General features: G+C 47.3%; 2 protein-coding genes across 4 annotated transcripts in view; both read right to left on the bottom strand.

Moving 5' to 3' along the window:
- Positions 1–11235, bottom strand: part of dtd1 (D-aminoacyl-tRNA deacylase 1) — a 102547-nt gene extending 91312 nt beyond the window's left edge. The window contains exon 1 of the mRNA XM_078405583.1: positions 11075–11235. Within this exon, the coding sequence (XP_078261709.1) occupies positions 11075–11117 (43 nt within the window). The 5' untranslated portion in view covers positions 11118–11235. The remainder of the gene's footprint in view (positions 1–11074) is intronic.
- A 2797-nt stretch (positions 11236–14032) lies between these two features.
- Positions 14033–19572, bottom strand: LOC144597022 (uncharacterized). 3 transcript variants are annotated; one of them, XM_078405926.1, is made up of 3 exons: positions 19476–19572; positions 18012–18184; positions 14033–16274 (listed from the first exon to the last, which is right to left on the bottom strand). In XM_078405926.1, exons 2-3 carry the CDS (start codon positions 18160–18162, stop codon positions 16075–16077), a joined length of 351 nt encoding a protein of 116 aa, XP_078262052.1. In that variant the 5' UTR covers positions 18163–18184; positions 19476–19572; the 3' UTR covers positions 14033–16074. The 3 variants fall into 3 exon arrangements, with proteins under 3 accessions (XP_078262052.1, XP_078262051.1, XP_078262053.1); XM_078405925.1 differs by lacking the exon at positions 19476–19572 and adding an exon at positions 18645–18848; XM_078405927.1 differs by lacking the exon at positions 19476–19572 and adding an exon at positions 18682–18848.
- Between the last annotated feature and the right edge of the window lie 2212 nt (positions 19573–21784).

Below are 21784 nucleotides of genomic sequence, written 5' to 3'. Positions count from 1 at the left end.
CATCGCCTACACCATGAACCGCAGGGCCCGCCAAAGTACATCAACTGCGGCAGGAGCTTCGAACCCTCAAAAAACCAGGACAAGACATCTACCGAAGAGGAGAAGCAAGCCTTGGCCGACCTACGAAACATACGAAGGAAAAAGCATATGTATGACCCTCTGCAGAGCAGAGTGGCACAGGAGAAGAGGAAGAGAGAGAGCCAGGAAGCGAACTGCCTTCATTGCCAATCCCTTTGGCTTCACCAGGCGATTACTTGGGGACAAGGGCAGTGGCCGCCTCATGTGCTCAACAGATGAAGTCAATCGCTTCCTCCATGACACCCTGAGCGGTCCGATGAGGGAACAGGAGCTCGAACCCAACAAAGCTCTCATCAGCCCAGCCCCCCCCCCCCCCCCAACAACAGAGTTCAATCTGAGGGCCAATTTACAGAAGCCAATTAACCTACAAACCCACACGTCTTTGGAATGTGGGAGAAAACCCAATCAGGTAAAGGGGAGAACGTACAAACTCCGTACAAGAATGATCCCAGAAATGAGTAGGTTGTCCTATGATGAGCGTTTGTCGACACTGAGCCTGCACTCGCTGGAGTTTAGAAGAGTGAGGGGGGGACCTCATTGAAACATACAGAATAGTGAAAGGCTTGGATAGAGTGGATGTGGGGAGAATGTTTCCATTAATGGGAGAGTCTCGAACTGGAGGTCAGAGCCTCAGAATTAAAGGACGTTCTTTTAGGAAGGAGATAAGGAGAAATTTCTTTAGTCCGAAGGTGGTGAATCTGTGGAATTCTGTGCTACAGAAGGCTGTAGAGGCCAAGTCAGTCGATATTTTTAAGACAGAGACCAAATAGATTCTTGATTAGTGCAGGTGTCAGAGATTATGGAGAGAAGGCAGGAGAATGGGGTTAGGAGGGAGAGATAGATCAGCCATGATTGAATGGCGGAGTAGACTTGATGGGCCGAATGGCCTAATTCTACTCCTATTCCTTATGACCTAGCATGGGTGGAAAAACAGCATGGGTTAAAATTGAAATGGATAAAATAAAAGAACTATGCCCAGAAGAATTTATCTATAAATGGGAAGCGAAGCTATTAGTTAAAGATCAAGAGTCACCTTTGCTAAAACATTTAATTAATATATTGTTGAAAACAGTTAAAGCTAATGATAAAAGATTTTTTCTAACAGCTAAAACTCCATTAGTAAAAAATAGATTACTGCCGTTTGCTTGGAATAATCAAACATTACAAGTCTGGGAACAGAAGGGTATTAAACATATAGGAGATTGCTACGAAGGAAATAATTGTTTGACATTTTCTCAATTGAGAAACAAATATCAAATTCCAGGGAATAGTATTTTTTTCTATTATCAATTACAATCTTTTTTAAGGGAAAAGTTAGGTAATTCAATGTTTTTATTTCAAATTAAAGGAATTGAATCCCTGATTCAGGGCAAGGGAACTAAAAAATGTATATCTTCAATGTATAAATTGTTACAAAAATCTAGTCCAAAGACAGGAATTCAAAAATCAAGACAAAGATGGGAAACAGATCTGAATATTAGCATTATGACCTACAGACAAGCACCCATAGTCAGGATCGAACCCAGGTCTCTGGCGCTGTAAGGCAGTAGCTCTACCGCTGTGCCACCCTATCAGTGACACCACATCTGCATTCTAAATCTTTACTGAATTTAAATTCGAATGGGAATCCGATATGGATTCCCGTTTCCCCAGATCACTCATCCTGTAACACAGCCACTGCTCCACGATACCTAGAATATCTTCACAGCTGCATATTTTACCTATAATATATTTACCAGCCTCCGTAGGCTTGGATGAAAGTACCAGCTGGTTGCTGGATTTCACCTACTAAATACCTCATTTAAATTCTGATCCATCTCTGTAAATATGAATAATTTAATACATTCCTCATTTATCTTTCCTCTCAGTACGCCACCATCCTCCCCCTCCAGTTTTTAGCCTAACCCGTGCAAGGCAGCCTTTCAATCTCTGAGCAGAATGGCTGATCAATAACAGAGTTGTTTATGAAGTCACTTCTCTTCAACTCAGACAGAGGAACTGAATGAAATGGTGTTGGGTAGACTGATGGGACTGAAGGCTGATAAATCCCCAGGGCCTGATGGTCTGCATCCCAGGGTACATAAGGAGGTGGCTCTAGAAATTGTGAATCATTTTCCAATGTTCTATAGATTCAGGATCAGTTCCTGTGGATTGGAGGGTAGCTAATGTTGTCCCACTTTTTAAGAAAGGTGGGAGAGAGAAAACGGGAAATTATAGACCAGTTAGTCTGACATCAGTGGTGGGGAAGATGCTGGAGTCAATCATAAAAGACGAAATTGCGGAGCATTTGGATAGCAGTAACAGGATCGTTCCGAGTCAGCATGGATTTACGAAGGGGAAATCATGCTTGACAAATCTTCTGGAATTTTTTGAGGATGTAACTAGGAAAATTGACAGGGGAGAGCCGGTGGATGTGGAGATACCGGGACAAGATGGAGTCACAGATGGAGCTGCAGGACACCAGGCGCCTTTGGCAAGGGCTACGGACTATAACTAGCTACAGGTCCAGCACCCCCTCAACCGGAAGTGCCGGCTCCTCCTTAGCTGATGACCTGAACTCTTTTTATGCACGGTTTGAGACGGGTAACACCACCAGCTCGCCGTCTAAAAACAGCACCGAAGGGGCGCTGGCTAGCGAGGCTGGAGGGGGATCCACCGCCGGGGATGTGCACACATTCTCGGTGTCCGAGCATGAGGTGAGGTGGGCTCTGACGCGTGTGAACACGAGGAAAGCTGGAGGCCCAGATGGTATATCTGGGCGAGTGCTAAAGTCTTGTGCTACTCAGCTTGCTCCAGTGCTCACCACAATATTCAACCTCTCCTTGGCCAAGTCCGTGGTCCCGGCATGCTTCAAAAGATCCATCATTGTACCGGTGCCAAAGAATGCCCCTCCAGCGTGTTTAAATGACTACCGACCGGTGGCCCTCACCTCGGTTATCATGAAATGCTTCGAGAGGCTAATCAAGAAGCACATCTGTGCCCTCCTTCCTCGCAACATGGACCCACTGCAGTTCGCATACCGTCCGAACAGGTCCACGGATGATGCGGTCTCCCAGGTTCTGCACACCGCTCTCTCTCATCTGGACAGCCAGGGGGGCTATGTGAGGATGCTGTTCATTGACTTTAGTTCAGCATTCAACACAATAGTCCCCAGCAGACTGGTTGAGAAGCTGCTGGAACTGGGGCTTAGCACCCCTCTGTGTGACTGGGTCCTGGACTTTCTCACTGCCAGGCCCCAAGTGGTCAGGATGGGGGAACACACATCTAGCTCCCTCACCCTGAACATAGGATCCCCCCAGGGTTGCGTCCTTAGCCCCCTACTGTACTCCCTGTACACACATGACTGTGGGGCCAGGTTCAGCTCAAACTCCATCATCAAGTTTGCTGATGACACTGTGGTGGTGGGCCGGATCTCCAACAACGATGAGAAGGCCTACCGGGAGGAGGTGGCTGATCTGGCACTCTGGTGTCACGACAATAGCCTCCTCTTGAATGTCACTAAAACGAAGGAGCTGATTGTGGACTTCAGAAGGGCTAAACATCCAAGGACGTACACGCCACTGGAGATAAATGGGTCTACTGTGGATAGGGTGAGCAATTTTAAATACTTGGGAGTCCGCATCACAGAGGATCTGACATGGGCAACGCACATTGTCGCACTGGTGGGTAAGGCAAAGCAGCGCCTTTACCACCTTAGACAGCTGAGGAAATTCAGAGTGTCGCTGAGGATCCTTCATTGCTTCTACTCTGGGGCTGTAGAGAGCATCCTGTCCGGCAACATTACAGTCTGGTTTGGGAACAGCTCTGCCCAGGTCAGGATGGCCCTGCAGAGAGTAGTGCGTTCGGCAGAACGCACCATGGGAACTACACTCATCCCCCTGCAGGACCTATACATCAGGAGGTGCAGATCCAGAGCAAGCAAGATTATGGGGGACCCCTGCCACCCCAGTAACGGACTGTTCCAGATGCTACGATCAGGCAAACGCCTCCGCTGTCACGCTGTGAAAACGGAGAGGATGAGACAGAGTTTCTTCCCACAGGCCATCAGGACTGTCAACTTTTATAACTCCAGAGACTACATTTTTTGTCTACACTATAGTAACTTGTTAACTTTATTTATATGCTGAAACTGTAATTCTTTTTTGTGCACAATCCGCAGGCATTGCCACTTTCATTTCACTGCACATCGTGTATGTGTATGTGACAAATAACCTTGACTTGACTTGGTGTACCTCGACTTTCAGAAAGCCTTCGACAAGGTCCCACATAGGAGATTGGTGGGCAAAATTAGAGCACATGGTATTGGAGGTAGGGTACTGACATGGATAGAAAATTGGTTGACAGACAGAAAGCAAAGAGTGGGGATAAATGGGTCCCTTTCAGAATGGTAGGCAGTGACTAGTGGGGTACCGCAAGGCTCGGTGCTGGGAACGCAGCTATTTACAATATACATTAATGACTTGGATGAAGGGATTAAAAGTACCATTAGCAAATTTGCAAATGATACAAAGCTGGGTGGTAGTGTGAACTGTGAGGAAGATGCTATGAGGTTGCAGGGTGACTTGGACAGGTTGTGTGAGTGGGCGGATGCATGGCAGATGCAGTTTAATGTGGATAAGTGTGAGGTTATCCACTTTGGTGGTAAGAATAGGAAGGCAGATTATTATCTGAATGGTGTCAAGTTAGGAAAAGGGGACGTACAACGAGATCTGGGTGTCCTAGTGCATCAGTCACTGAAAGGAAGCATGCAGGTACAGCAGGCAGTGAAGAAAGCCAATGGGATGTTAGCCTTCATAACAAGAGGAGTTGAGTATAGGAGCAAAGAGGTCCTTCTGCAGTTGTACAGGGCCCTAGTGAGACCGCACCTGGAGTACTGTGTACTCCAGTTTTGGTCTCCAAATTTGAGGAAGGATATTCTTGCTATTGAGGGCGTGCAGCGTAGGTTTACTAGGTTAATTCCCGGAATGGCGGGACTGTCGTATGTTGAAATACTGGAGCGACTAGGCTTGTATACACTGGAATTTAGAGGGATGAGAGGGGATCTTATCGAAACATAAGATTATTAAGGGGTTGGACACGTTAGAGGCAGGAAACATGTTCCCAATGTTGGGGGAGTCCAGAACCAGGGGCCACAGTTTAAGAATAAGGGGCAGGCCATTTAGAACGGAGATGAGGAAAAACTTTTTCAGTCAGAGAGTTGTGAATCTGTGGAATTCTCTACCTCAGAAGGCAGTGGAGGCCAATTCTCTGAATGCATTCAAGAGAGAGCTAGATAGAGCTCTTAAGGATAGCGGAGTCAGGGGGTATGGGGAGAAGGCAGGAACGGGGTACTGATTGAGAATGATCAGCCATGATCACATTGAATGGCGGTGCTGGCTCGTAGGGCCGAATGGCCTCCTCCTGCACCTATTGTCTATTGTCTATTTCTCCGTGTGTTCCAGCTTCGTCCCTCATTCAAGGATGTGCAGGTTTGTAGGTTAACTGGCCTCTGTAAATTGTCCCCAGTGTGCAAGGAGCGAATACGAAAGTGGGATCACACAGAACTAGCGTGGACGTGTGATCGATGGTCAGCGTGAACTCGGTGGGCCGAAGGGCTTGTTTCCTTGCTGTATCTTTCAAACGATCAATCCAATAAGATCATAACTAATCAGTTATCTCAATGCCACTTTCCTGCACTGAGCCAAGAGCGCTTGATTGCTTTAGTATTGATCTTAGCTTAAAATGCACTTGGCAAATAAGCCTCCCTTACGCTGAGAAACCCAAAGATTTGTTGCTGTCTGGTTCAAGTAATTTTTCATCTCTGTCCTGAAATGGCTGCCCCTTTTCATTTTGGACAGTAGACCCTATTTCTAGTAACATGTGGGCTTGGTCTGCCTATTAGTTCTAATTCTTAAATTACACCCGAGGTCTGGGCTGATGTGAATCCACCTTTGGGCAGGTAAATGAAGCGGGGATTTTTTACGGAATCAGGGCAGCACGGTGGCGCAGCGGTAGAGTTGCTGCCTCGCAGTGCCAGAGACCCGGGTTCGATCCTGACGACGGGTGCTGTCTGTACGGAATTTGTACGTTCTTCCTGTGACCGCTTGGGTTTTCTCCGGGTGCTCCCGTTTCCTCCCACACTCCAAAGGTTTGTTCTCGCTGGAATATGGGGAGGCTGAGGGGTGATCTTACAAAGGTCCATCGAGCTACGAGGGACATAGATAGGGTCTTTTCGGAGTGTAGTTATCAGAGTGTAAATCAACATGGGCATAGCTTAAATGCATCGCGGCCTTGCTCTATAACAGTAGAATGGGTTTGCTGGTTGCAAAGAAGGAGAATATCATTAATAAAGCCAAATTTAACTGTTATTCAAACTGTGAGAGAATTTACACCTCCGCTCCTGATTCACCTAAATCACCATCGGAATAACTCACCTACACAAGGTTCCTACACACTTTTCTTTTATTCTCTAAGTACAATGTGTTTTATTGCCCTAATGTATTAACGATTCCTTCCCCTTCACACCAAGGTATCTTCAATCACTCACGCCAAATTACTCACTCTCTCTCCTCATATGGCTATCCCAATAGTGGCGAATGGCCTAATCCCTATGGAATCTCCATTACCATCGTGCTTCCTTCATTTCCATCTCTATCCAAGCCATAATGGCGGCACGGTGGCGCAGCGGTAGAGTTACTGCCTTACAGCGCCAGAGACCCGGGTTCAATCCTGACTCCAGCCCTTTCTTTACGGAGTTTGTACACTCTACCTGTGACCGCGTGAGTTTTCTCCAGGTGCTCCAGTTTCCACCCACATTCCAAAGACGTGTAGGTTTGTAGGTTAATTGGCTTTTGTAAATTGCCCCGAGTGTATAGGGTAGAACTAGTGTACGGGTTGACGTAGACAATAGACACAACAGACAATAGGTGCAGGAGTAGGCCATTCGGCCCTTCGAGCCAGCACCGCCATTCACCGTGATCATGGCTGATCATCCACAATCAATACCCTGTTCCTACCTTCTCCACATATCCCTTGACTCTGCTATCATTAAGAGCTCCATCTATTATCTCCCAACCTACCTCATAGCACCCTTTGCACTTTTCTTTACCTGCACTTTCTCTATTACCCGCATCACTCTGACGCTGCAATCCTATATTCTGCACTCTGGTATTTTTCTCTTTGTCATACCGTATGATTTGATTTGACTGGATCGCATACTGACAAAGTTGTTCACTATATCCCAGTACACATGACAATAATAAATCAACACCAGTAACAAAATACAACATAATGCTTTCATTCTCTCAATTCGCACCAATAAAAAAATAATCTCGACATTATCTGATATTCATGGGGGTTACAGAGAGGTCGAGTCACAGAGACATCCAGCACAGAAACAGGCCCTTCGGCCCACTATGTTTATGCCTACCATCAGTTCCTCGTTGGCATTAATCCCGCTGAGCAGCATATGATCAGTGTCGGCACTTGGCCTTGGTTTTTCAAGTTGCTCATCCAAGTGCTTCTTATGTGCTGTGAAAATATCTGTCTCCCTCAGTCCCTCAGGCAAAGAGTTCCAGATTGCAACCACCCTCTGGGTGAAACAGTTCTTCCTCATATCCCCACACAGTTTATTTTATAACTATTTATTTATAAGGGCGGCACGGTGGCGCAGCGGTAGAGTTGCTGCCTTACAGCGCTTGCAGCACCAGAGACCCAGGTTCGATCCCGACTACGGGTGCTGTCTGTACGGAGTTTGTACGCTCTCCCCGTGACCGCGTGGGTTTTCCCTGGGTGGTGCCGTTTCCACCGACATTCCACAGACGTACAGGTTTGTAGGTTAATTGGCTTCGGTAAGAGATTGATAATTGTCCCTAGTGCGTAGGATAGTGCTAGTGTATGGGGATCGCTGGTTGGCACGGACTCAGTGGGCCAAAGGGACTGTTTCCACGCTGTATATCTAAACTAAACTAAATGATAGGACAGTGAACTGTAGGGCCCTGGTGGGTGTTGCCGAACAGAGGGACTTTGGAGTACAAGCATATAGCTCCCCAAAAGCAACATTGTAAGTAATCAGAGTATTGAAGAAGGTTCTCGACCCGAAACATCAGCCATTCCTTCTCTCCAGAGATGCTGCCTGTCCCGCTGAGTTACTCCAGCATTTTGCGTCTATCTTCGTGTTGAAGGCGGCGTTTGGCACGATGGCCTTCTTCGGACAGGACCCAGAGTATAGGAGTTGGGGCGTGATGTTGCAGTTGCGATGGACGTTGACGAGGCTGCACTTGAAGTGCGGTTTTGTACTCGTGTACGGTTTCCCTTCTGCAGGAAAGTTGTCATTAAGCTAGAAAGAGCGCAAACAAGGTTTGCGAGAATTTTGACAGGACTCCTGGGCCGGAGTTGCAGGGAGAAGTTGGGAAGGCTGGGACTTTAGCAGCCTCGGAGACTGAGGGGTGCCCTTATAGAACTGTGTGGAAATACGAGGGGCCTAGAAAAGGTGAGTGCACACAATCCTTTCCCCAAGGCAGATGAACTAGAACTAGAAGGCATAGCTTTAAGATGAGACAGGAGAGAATTCAAAGATACCTGAGGGAGAAACTTTTTTTACACAGAGGGCGGTGCCTAGATGGAACGAGCTGCCAGAGAAAGTGGTTAAGGTGGGTACAATAAAAGCATCTCAAAGACATTTGGACAAGGACGTAGATAGAAGGCACAGAGCTGCTGCCTCACAGTGCCAGAGACCCGGGTTCAATCCATAACATGGGCGCTGACTGTACAGAGTTTGCCCGCTCTCGCCGTGACCGCGTGGGTTTCCTCCGGGCTCCTCCCATATCCCAAAGACGTGCAGGATTGTCAGTTAATTGGCTTCTGTAAATTGCCCCCAGTGTTGGATGCGGAAGTGGGAATAGCATGGATGTGCAGGTGATCGATATGACCCATCGCCAACACACATATGTAAACAATATGTAGAAAGGAACCGCAGATGCTGGTTTGCACCGAGGATAGACACAAAATGCTGCAGCATTGAAGAAGGGTAGTAGGTGGGAGTCCAGTTGGGGCACAGGGAGGGGAGAAAGGGAGGGGAGAAAGGGAGGGACTGTGTAGAAAGGGGAGGTGGGGCTGTTAGTTAGTTACCTCAGAGTCAGGGGAGGGGGAAACTAAAGATAAGACTTCGACCCGAAAACGTCACCTATTCCTTTTCTCCAGGGGTGCTGCCTGCCTGACCCTCTAACTGAGTAACTCCAGCATTTTCGTGCCTACCTCTGCGAACAATGTTCACACTCAGGCAGGGGGTGTTCCTGTTTCCACTGGGAGCTCAACAACAAACAGCAGGGCAATGTGGTCCCCTGTCGTCTACTTACTTACACAACAGACTGCCTTGACGGGTAGGTCACACCAAGATGAAGTGGTGGTGGTGGTGGGTTCAGGGACAAAGCGTCTGTACAACCCCTTGTGGCATAGATTTGGAACAGTGCAAACTCCCCTCCTGTCTGTGAACAACCACCAACCAGGTTCATAGACTGTCCCCAGCTTAACAGGGAGATTGCAGGCATCCAACCTTACCCATTACAGTAATGCAAACGTCAAGGGATGTGGGGAGAAGGCTGGAACGAGGTACAGTCAGATTTAGGTATTCCTTCTCTCCTGAGATGCTGCCTGACCTGCTGAGTTACTCCAGCATTTTGTGAAATGAATACAGATTTAGGATGATCAGCCATGATCATATTGGAATGGTGCTGGCTCGAAGGGCCGAATGGCCTACTTATTCCTGCATCTATTATTTACGTTTCTAAATGTCACGCCTCTTGCTGTCATTGTTGCCTCATTTATTTTATTTTTGGCCCTGCTGGCTCGAAGGGCCGAATGGCCTGCTTATTCCTGCATCTATTATTTACGTTTCTAAATGTCACGCCTCTTGCTGTCATTGTTGCCTCTTGTTTATTTTATTTTTTGTTGTTTCTCTGCTCCCCCCCCCCTTTCCCAGTGCTGGGAATTAATGTGCTTTGGGCTGGAGGTTGCAAGGAGAAGTGAAGAAAGCCAATGGAATGTTGGCCTACATAACAAGAGGAGTTGAGTATAGGAGCAAAGAGGTCCTTCTGCAGTTGTACAGGGCCCTAGTGAGACTGCACCTGGAGTACTGTGTGCAGTTTTGGTCTCCAAATTTGAGGAGGGATATTCTTGCTATTGAGGGCATGCAGCGTAGGTTTACTAGGTTAATTCCCGGAATGGCGGGACGGTCATATGTTGAAAGACTGGAGCGGCTAGGCTTGTATTCACTGGAATTTAGAAGGATGAGAGGGGATCTTATCGAAACGTATAAGATTATTAAGGGGTTGGACACGAAATAGAGGGAGGAAACATGTTCCCAATGTTGGGGGAGTCCAGAACCAGGGGCCACAGTTTAAGAATAAGGGGTAGGCCATTTAGAACGGAGACGAGGAAAAACTTTTTCAATCAGAGAGTTGTGAATCTGTGGTATTTATTTCACAAAATGCTGGAGTAACTCAGCAGGTCAGGCAGCATCTCAGGAGAGAACATTGAATGGGAGAGAATCTGTGGGATTCTCTGCCTCAGAAGGCAGTGGAGGCCAATTCTCTGAATGCATTCAAGAGAGAGCTGGATAGAGCTCTTAAGGATGGGAGTCTATGGGGAGAAGGCAGGAACGGGGTACTGATTGAGAATGATCAGCCATGATCACATTGAATGGCGGTGCTGGCTCAAAGGGCCTACTCCTCCTCCTCCTGCACCTGTTGTCTATTGTCTGGAGGGCTGGCAGGCTGCAACACACATACAGCTGGGCCCTGGGGGTGGTGGGGACCAGGGCAGGGCAGGGCAGGGCTGGGCTGGTGAGAAGCCACAAAGACATCCTCCAACCGTTCAGCTAGCTGCAAAGGCAAAGTGTGGGCCAGACACAGACGGTGGAGGCTAAAGCGAGCAGGAGCAGGAACAACAACAACAACAACAGCAGCAGCAGCAGCAGCAGCAGCAGCAGCCCACAGAGGGAGGGCCCAGTCAGACTCACCTGTCACACTGGCCTTTGCAACCCTCTGGATAATGGCCTTCATGGTGCAAGCAGCCGACTGGACGTGTGTGGTTTGTGTGTGTGTGTGTCTGTTGTACCCGGGAGCTTCTCCTGCCTACAGTCGCAGTCTCCAACTAGACAGAGATGGTGGGAGGGATGGGATGGGATGGGTGGGTGGAGAAACATCGACGCAATGTTTCCCCTGCTGGACTGGAGTTGTAATGCAAACGGAGTCTGTCTTCACACACACATTCACACACGCTCACACACACACACGCTCACACACAATCACACACACACTCACACACAATCACACACACACTCACACACAATCTCTCACACACAAACACACTCTCACACACAATCTCATACACTGACTCTCACATACACACACACTGACACACACATTCTCACTCACACACTCACACACACAAACACACTCTCACACACACACTCTCACACACAATCACACACACACTCACACACAATCTCTCACACACAAACACACTCTCACACACAATCTCATACACTGACTCTCACATACACACACACTGACACACACATTCTCACTCACACACTCACACACACAAACACACTCTCACACACACACTCTCACACACAATCACACACACACTCACACACAATCTCTCACACACAAACACACTCTCACACACACACTCTCACACACAATCTCATACACTGACTCTCACATACACACACACTGACACACACATTCTCACTCACACACACACACACTCTCACACACACACACGCTCACACACAATCACACACACACTCACACACAATCTCTCACACACAAACACACTCTCACACACACACTCTCACACACAATCTCATACACTGACTCTCACATACACACACACTGACACACACATTCTCACTCACACACTCACACACACAAACACACTCTCACACATACACTCACGCACACAATCTCTCACACACACACACACACTCACTCACACACACTCACTCACACTCTCTCACACACGCTCTCACACACACTCACACACACACGCACACACACTCTCACACACACACACACACTCTCACACATTCACACACACACAAAGAAAGAGGGCTCTCCCCAGCCTCTGGTGTTTGCATTTCCATTCTCTTTCTACATAGACTTTATCCATCAAAATATATGGAGAGAAAATGCAATATACAATCAGTGTATATATTTGACACACACAATCACACACACACTCACACACAAAGAAAGAGGGCTCTCCCCAGCCTCTCTGAGTTTGCATTTCCATTCTCTTTATACATAGACTTTATCCATCAAAATATATGGAGAGAAAATGCAATATACAATCAGTGTATATATTTTTTTCTTTAGATGCATGGGGTGTCATTGTTTATACTAGTGCCATCAAACCACAGCTAACAATGCTGTAAAGGGACACAAAATGATTCCCTCTCTCCAGAGATGCTGCCTGTCCCGCTGAGTTACTCCAGCATTTTGTGTCTCTCTTCGGTGTAAACCAGCATCTGCAGTTCCTTCCTACACGCCAACAACGTTGTGTTCCCTTCATCATCGTTACTTTATTGCATATCTTTCATTCACTTGCTCTATATCACCGTCTATATCTCTTGTTTCCCTTTCCCCTGTCTCTCAGTCTGAAGACAGGTCTTGACCCGAAACATCATCTAATCCTTTTCACCAGAGATGCTGGCTGACCTGCTGAGTTACTCCAGCTTTTTGTGTCTGAATCTTCGGTTTAAACCAGCATCTGTAGTTCCTTCCTACCCAAACCAATACTTACATTGTGTGTAAGGACGCAGCGTGCTGGAGTACCTCAGGAGGAATCCAGAATTATTTTCTTTCCCTTGTCGGTGGGTTTGATGATAATGTCGGCGTTGTTGCAGAGTATTGCAGGCCTGAAGAAGAGTCCCGACTCGTAACGTCACCTATTCCTTTTCTCCAGAGATGCTGCCTGACCCACTTGAGTTATTCCAGTTTTTTGTATCCATCTGCTGGAGTAACTCAGCGGGTCAGGAAGCATCTCTGGAAAGGCCCTTCTTCAGACTGATTGTAGTGGGGTGCGGAGAGATGAAAGTTGGAGGGAGAGGCAGGACAGGGCGTTGTAGGTGGACATAGGCGAGACGAGGGGGGGGAGTTTGTTAGGCTGATGGTTGGGACAAAGGCCAGTGATAAGAGTAGAAGGTGTGAAACAGGTTTGAAGAGTAACAGATTGTGAAGCCAGAGGGAGAAATGTATTGGAGAAAGGGGGGGTGGGGTTTGTAGGCAGAAATAGGTGGGAGTCCAGGTTGGGCAGAAGGGAGGGAGGGAGGGAGAAAGGGAGAGGCATGTGGGGTAGAAAGAGAGGTGTGATGTAGAAAGGGGCAGAGGGTGCCAGTTAGAGGTTACCTAAAATTGGAGAATTCGATGTTCCCTCTCCCCTGAATCTCAGTCTGAAGAAGGGTCTCCACCCGAATCGTCACCTATTCCTTTACTCTAGAGATGCTGCCTGACCCGCAGAGTTACTCCAGCATTTTGTGTCTACCGTCAGTGTAAACTAGCACCTACAGTTCGGTCTAACACTATTATACGGGAGTGGACAGTGACTCAGTCTATATCTGATGACACAAATGCTACACAAAGACCCGTGGATTGGACCGGGCCAGCCCACAGTGGTGGAGTGACAATGGAGGATATTAGCAGCATCGGCAGGTCGAACCCTGGCCGGGCAACTCCGGCCCAATGCCGTTGCCTTTTTGGTCAAGATAAGACTGTTTTAAGAACCTGAAACTTGAAGGGAGTAAACTAGTGCTGGAAACATGGTGACTCTTTGTGTACTGCCTCGGTGAAGTCTCCTGTTCGTACACTTGAAGTTGCAATTTTGTCTGCGTTTATGATTGTGCTTATGTATAGTAGAATTTTATAAGCAAAACAAAGAATTTCACAGTATTCACTGTATTTATTGTCACAGGTACATATCATATCATATCATATATATACAGCCGGAAACAGGCCTTCTCGGCCCACCAAGTCCGTGCCGCCCAGTGATCCCCGTACATTAACACTATCCTACACCCACTAGGGACAATTTTTACATTTACCCAGCCAATTAACCTACATACCTGTATGTCTTTGGAGTGTGGAAGGAAACCGAAAATCTCGGAGAAAACCCACGCAGGTCACGGGGAGAATGTACAAACTCCTTACAGTGCAGCACCCGTAGTCAGGATCGAAACTGAGTCTCCGGCGCTGCATTCGCTGTAAAGCAGCAACTCTACCGCTGCGCTACCGTGCCGCCATTTACATGTGACAGTAAATTACCTCTGAACCATTGGCAGGGGGTGGCCTGAGTACAGTTTAAGCCAGAAATCGAAGGTGCCAAGGGATTTGGTAGTGCAGGATTCCCCAAAAATGTATTTGCAAGTTGAATTGGCATTAAGGCAAACACAATGCTAGCATTTATTTCAAGAGGACTAAAGCACTGGTCAGGCTGCATTTGAAGTATTATGAGCCGTTTTGGGGCCCATATCTGAGGAAAGATGTGCTGGCTCTGGAGAGGGTCCAGGAGACTATCCTTGATCAGACTTTGCTGCTTTGCCTTGCACTAAACTTTATTCCCTTATCATGTATCTATACACTGTAAATGGCCCAATTGCAATCATGTATTGCCTTTCCGCTGACTGGATAGCAAAAGCTTTTCACTGAACCTCGGTGCACGTGACAATAAACTAAACTGAACTGAACTGAAAAACTGGAACTGAACTATTGCATAACTTCAAATAAAATGCATAAAATTCTGAACGATCTTTAATGGCATTTCACAAAAGAAAATTCTACGTACGTGTGCATTGTGAATCAATTTCTAATGTTTAAACCAATGTAAAACAGTTAATTTGACAATGTCCAAATTTAATGAACTGAAAATCAAATCAACAGGCACTTAACAATTGTGCTGGGCAGATTGTAACTGTGTATACCATTCTTTCAAATCCCACATGAATGTTGTAATGGTGGCTGATGAATTTAAATTTTTTTCATCAATTGACCTTTGTAACAAAAAGCAGGAGTGTGCATCGTGAAAATGTACTGTTGTGGTTGTGTATTGTTGTGAAAAGAATACATTGGACCCAGACGCAGTAATGTTCTATTTGAAGTACTCCCATCTGGGTTGGATTTTAATCGTGCTTTAAAAATGCGTTACCCTTCTTGACAGAGAGCAACGGTCAATCACCTCAGCTGCTCCAAGTGGCTAATTTCAAAGCAACAGAGTAGAACCCTGATAGATCACCAAGGTCTTCGGAGAAAGGAACAAATGGAGGAAAATGGCCTTGCATTTACAAAATGGTGGTCTGTAGATTGATTGTCTATGCGTGACAATATGGCGGATAAACGTTCACGGTGGACTCTTTGTGGCATAATCTCGCCGACAGTCTGTAAATACCTGCGTTCTCCCGAAGTCCCTGCCCAGAAGAAGTCTGTGACCACTGTGTCGAACCAATGGACGCTATTCACCAAAAATAGGCAATCTCCATACAGTATCACCAAGATTAACTTAGTTTAGTTTAAGAGATACAGCACTGAAATGGCCCACAGAGTCCGTGCCAACCAATGATCCCCGTACACTAGCACTATCCGACACACTAGGGACAATTTACATTTTTACCGAAGCCAAACATGTGAAGCTTTGGAGAGTGGGAGGAAACCGGCGCACCTGGAGAACAACCACACAGTCACGGGGAGAACATACAAACTCCGCACAGACAGCACCCATCGTCAGAATCGAACGTGGGTCTCTGGCGCTGTAAGGCAGCAACTTTACCGCTGTGCCGCCCCAACTGTTGGGGCTATTACTGTACAGTAACTGTTACAGAGTTTTGCCTGTTAGAGATATCAAGCAGTCTGTTGAAGTTTGCACAATGCAAGGCAATTTTTACAGATTGAGGGCACTTGCTTTGAAAAGTCCTCAGTGCAAGGGCAGAGCGTAAACCTTCAGCACTGCTGCTGGAACCAGTCATTTTTCTGAATTCCCTTTCTCTGTTGAATTATCAGATGAGCCATCGTAGAAAGACTTTGCATAGTTGTAGATTCTGGATGAAAAGGGGATGAAACCTTCCTTGACCACAACATTTTCCTCCATGAAGCGTCTCTTCGTTTTCTTTTGTGGCTCATCACTCATTTCGTGTTCCTGCGGCAGAGTGGCTTCGGAAGACACTTCGAAAAACAAATCAACAGTTTAATTTGGTGCAGCCGAGATGCCAAAACATTTAGCCCCAGAATACTGGTTTGTTGGGGTTGTTCCTAAGCGATAAAATTTGAATACACAACAAGTAAAGGTCCAAAACATTGGTGAAAAAAGTCAATTTATACAATGCCCTTTGTGGAGGAAGACATTCAATTCAACAATTCAATACGTTAGTGTCAAATGTAGGTAGAGTGAATGCATACAACCCAGTAACATCATCTAGCAGGCCTCACCTAGGCCTGTGTCGCCACATTTTGGTGACACAATGTTACAAAAGTTAATCGAACAACCCTATCTACTGCCTGCCGCCGCACGTGACAATAGCCCCCACCCCGCCAGGTCCCGCTTTGTTCTCGACACCCACGTCCCCCTCCCCCACCAGGTCCCAGAACATAAGAGACATAAGCAGGAGTGGGCCATTCAGCCCTGCATGCTTCAATAAGGACATGGCTGACCATACATTACAACACCATTTCCCTACAGTAATCCTGTGTCTCTTGATTCTCTTAATGTCCATGTCTTCATTACACTTAGCAAATCGGCCTCCATAACCCTCCTGAGTGCTGGATTCCAAAGATCCACTCTCCTTTGGGTGAAGAAATATCTTCTTCTGTCTTGAATGACCCATCTTTTTTCATAGGCTTTGTGGTGTCATACAGCATGGAAACAGGCCCTTCAGCCCACTGAATCCATTTATACTAACCACGTTCTAATCCCAGTTTATTCTACCCACATTGGGGATGCAACAGTGGCGCAGCGGTAGAGTTGCTGCCTGACAGCGCCAGAGATCTGGGTTCAATCGTGACTATGGGTTCTGTCTGTGCGGAGTTTGTACGATCTCCCTGTGACTGCGTGGGTTTTCACCGGGTGATCTGGTTTCCTGCCACATTCCAAAGATGTGCATGTTGTAGGCTAATTAGCTTCTATAAATTTGTTCCTAGTATGTAGGATAGTGCTAGTGTACTGGGTGATCGCTGGTCACCACAGACTCGGTGAGCCGAAGGGCCTATTTCCATGCTGTGTCCCTAAAACTAAATAAAAGGAAAGCATTACCATCATCCTCCCCCAACTTCTTCAATTGCATTTTGGCAACATAGAGTGGCCAATTAATTCATGTGATAGAGCAGAATTAGGCCATTCAGCCCTTCAAGTCTCCTCTGCCATTCAATCATGGCTGATCTCTTCCTCCGAACCCCATTCTCCTGCCTTCTCCCCATAACCCCTGACACCTGTACTAATCAAGAATCTATCTATCTCTGCCTTCAAAATATCCATTGACTTGGCCTCCACAGCCTTCTGTCAACTTGCACGTGTTTAGGATGGGAGGGGTAAACAGTTTTTAGTTTAATGGGGTGACATTGATCAAAGGTTGTTTGTTCTCTATATTCACGCTGTATCACATTTGGCGATGTTTTCACTGGGCAGATTTAGAATGGACAGGGAAGGATGATGGCAAGAGATGGGAAGAAAGATTTTTCATGTGTTGTTCTTGGGTAAATGTGCTTTGCAAATGTGGACAAAGGAGTTACCTGGCACCAGCTAGCATATTGCATTGGTTAAAATGTACCTCTTTCTGTCTAAATATTGTACCATGCTACCTTTTACCAAGAGGACTGATATCCGATGGCATAATGTTGAAGGGTGTTTATTCTGCAGTGACAGCATGTTACACAGGAGGGCAAGTATTCCAGACCAGTTACATTTACCTGTAGAGATCTCAGTGCTGCTCTCGATCATTGCCTTCTCTCGCTTTCTCTTGAACTGCAAGTAGGCGTAGGCACCGAACATGGTCCAGATGCCGACCGCGTAGACCAGGGAGACACCCACGTTCCAGCGCGCTACCTCCTTCATCTTCATCCTCGCAATCTGCCGGGCTGCTCTGGGAAGAAATACCCGCACCAACCCTCACTACCGGGTAAATACCGGCACCAACCCTCACTCCAGGGTAAATACCCGCACCCACATTCACTCCAGGGTAAATACCCGCACCAACCCTCACTCCAGGGTAAATACCCGCACCAACCCTCACTCCAGGGTAAATACCCGCACCCACATTCACTCCAGGGTAAATACCTGCACCAACCCTCACTACCGGGTAAATACCCGCACCCACATTCACTCCAGGGTAAATACCCGCACCCACATTCACTCCAGGGTAAATACCCGCACCAACCCTCACTCCAGGGTAAATACCTGCACCCTCGTTTACATCCAGGGTAAATACTTGCACCTTCCTCTCTTCTCGGAGTACACACCCTCTTTCTCACCTGGGATAAATACCCGCAATCACCCTCACTTCCCGGGTAAATACCCGCACCCTCCTCTCCCCAGGTTAATACCTCCACTCTTCTTCACTCCGCAGGTAAATATCCGCACCTTCCTCTCTTCCCGGGATGACTACCCGTCACCCTGGTCTCCGGGGAATCTCCGGGGAATCACGGTAACTCCACTCCGCCCGCCAATGTCAGCGGTTCCCTGGGCGCCGCCATCTTCACAGCGACGCAGGTGCCCGGCGCCAGACCTCCGACGGCTGCGCCCCCTCCCGCCCGGCGCCGGAACTCCCGCGGCAGCGCCCCCTCCCGCCCGGCGCCGGGACACCCGCGGCTGCGCCCCCTCCCGCCCGACGCCGGAACTCCCGCGGCAGCGCCCCCTCCCGCCCGGCACCGAGCACCTCTCCGGGAGCGCCCCCTCCCGCCCGGCGCCGGAACTCCCGCGGCAGCGCCCCCTCCCGCCCGCCCGGCCTCTCCCTCCCTGGGCGCCGCCATCTTCACAGCGACGCCGGTGCCCGGCGCCAGACCTCCGACGGCAGCGCCCCCTCCCGCCCAGCGCCGGAACTCCCGCGGCAGCGCCCTCTCCCGCCCGGCGCCGGGACACCCGCGGCTGCGCCCCCTCCCGCCCGGCGCCGGAACTCCCGCGGCAGCGCCCCCTCCCGTCCGGCCTCTCCGACAGCGCCCCCTCCCGCCCGGCCTCTCCGGCAGTGCCCCTCCCGCCCGGCACCGGGCCCCTCTCCGGCAGCGCCCCCTCCCGCCCGACGGTGGAAGTCCCGAGGCAGCTCCCCCTCCCGCCCGGCGCCGGAACACCCGTGGCATCGCCCCTCCTGTCCGCCCGCTCCGCCGCCGACAGCTGACCGCCTGCAGGGACAACCAAAGATAATAGAGGAGCAAGATAACCTTAAAAATCGGCCCGAGGATCAAAGATACTAGAGGAGCAAGATAAACCACTCCGTCGAAATCGCCAATCGCTTTACGCAAAGGAGCGTAATCTCCGCCATTTTAGTAGGCAAAACCCGCCGTTTAGCTCTCCTATCATTGCCTCGGATCGACCCTAAACACCGCAGTAGGTCATGGGTACATTTTAGCGCCATTTTAGGAAGCAGACTCTGTGTGCCAGGCTGTGCAGTGTTCACAACTCTGCGATTTCTTCGTGTATAAAAATGTTTGCAAACTATTATTTTTGTTCAACTTCTTGGATATGTTGGCAGTTGACATTTATAACTATTTTTTGAAGGGTAAAAAAAACAACCCAAAAAGGTGCCTATGTTATTTGACCAACTTATCGGTTGAATTTAAATATGACATTTTTACAGGTTGTAGGGTAGTGGGTAGTGGTAATGCATGTAACTCATTTTTCACAAAAGTGCACTATATTGCACCGACCCCCTCAATTATATGTTAAATTGAAAACTAAACTATGGTAGCAATGTATATTATTTATGTCTAAAGCTAGCACTTCTGTATCAGTGTAGGTATGTATGCATTACATTTTATTACAATAATATAGAATGAAAAAATATCTTGACGTGTGTTCATAATTATTTTATTCACAATATTAGGATTTCTGGAAATAAGTTTGATGTCACTGATTGCGAATGTGTATGGGTAGGCCCTAATGAATTGTGAGAGAACAGTGATCATGATAGGGAGGACCATGTGCTGAGAAGTGTGTGCATGATTGATGATGTGTATATTATATATATATATAGAGAGAGAGAGAGAGATTGAAAGAAAAAGGTTGCTAAACAAATAATTAGAGGAAATCACAAGAAAGAAACTATAGTGTAAGAAAATAATTGCCGATGCTGGTACAAATCGAAGAAACTATATATACTCGCACGCGCGGGTGTGTGTGTGTATATGTATATATATGCATAAACATAAACCATAAAGGTCGAATCGCCTTTATGGTTCATGTACATCATGTAAAAAATAAGTTGAATAGAGAAATAGAGCGTTCCTTTAAAATAAATCAGTTGCTTCTGATCCATGAGAAGGAACTTTGAGATCTATTTACCTCTATCTTGCCTCTCACACAGATATTTTCTATATATAATAAGTTAAATAGGTGCAGAGTGTGTGTTAGAGCAATACAAGGATGGAGGGAAATGGGCAGAAACAGTAAGAAAGAATAAAATCAGAGAAATTAAGCAGGGGGAAAACATTAAAAAATAAAAATAACAAAAAAATGAATTGATGGATGAGATATATTCTGCATTTTAATGGTGTCATCACACATACTGTTCCCCCACAACACTGATTACACTGCGAGAGGCATAAGAACAGTGGGTTTTGCTTCCTACAAATGTCAGACATTCCGCTCCGTTGCGTACTACACTTCAATATAGGCAATTTCGACGGAGTGGTCCATCTTGCTCCACTCTATTATCTTTGGGGACAACCAGCTACTGACAGAAACAAGAGTAAGAACGCTGCAGTAACACAGCATCTGTGCAGAGAAACCTGTCAATGTTTCACGCCCGGGCACTCCTTCGGTCACTGAGAGATGCATTTAGTCACCTGTTGCAGCAACGGAATGAGGAAAGGTCGGGCAACCTGAAACGCCGACTGATGGCTCAGTGCACAGATGGTGCTTGCTGACTGTGTTCTTCCAGCATTTCTGGTTTTGCTCCAGATTCCAACACATGCTGTTTTAATGATATTAAAAAAGAATCCGAAACGAGAACAATCTTTCTCATCAAACAAGGTCACTTTCCGATAAAGTTACTAGGTGAAGGGTAGTCACACATGGGGAAGAGCAATGTGATTTGCTCATCTTGTCAGTGTATTTGGAGGTGTTGCAGTGGCCAGTGTTACCCAAAGGATTAAGGAGTTTATTGATTCACTAAGAATTGAAAATTGTCTCAATCAACCAAAATAAACATTAGAACCCATAGACGATGTGATAATTCCCATTGTGTTGGTCAATGGAAATACTCCACTGCCCACTCCCCTCAACATTTATACATGAACTTCAATACTCTACTTCAAGGGGTGGCAAGTGCTCCTTCTCCATTACTGTTCTAATTCCCTTGCTCCATTAATAAAGTCGGCCTGTACTCTGAATGATTAAACAATCATGACCCCTCCACACCTCTAGCCTTACTTAAGTTTAAAGGAGATCTGTGGGGCATTTATTTTTAATGCAGAGTGGTAGGTGCCTGGAATGCAATAGCATGGTGGTGGTGGAGGCAGATATGATAGTG

The sequence above is a fragment of the Rhinoraja longicauda genome, chromosome 9 (genome assembly GCF_053455715.1).
Source record: "Rhinoraja longicauda isolate Sanriku21f chromosome 9, sRhiLon1.1, whole genome shotgun sequence".
Classification (NCBI taxonomy): domain Eukaryota; kingdom Metazoa; phylum Chordata; class Chondrichthyes; order Rajiformes; family Arhynchobatidae; genus Rhinoraja; species Rhinoraja longicauda.
Note: the sequence above shows the minus strand (reverse complement) of the source record. Positions and strands in the feature narration are given on the sequence as shown.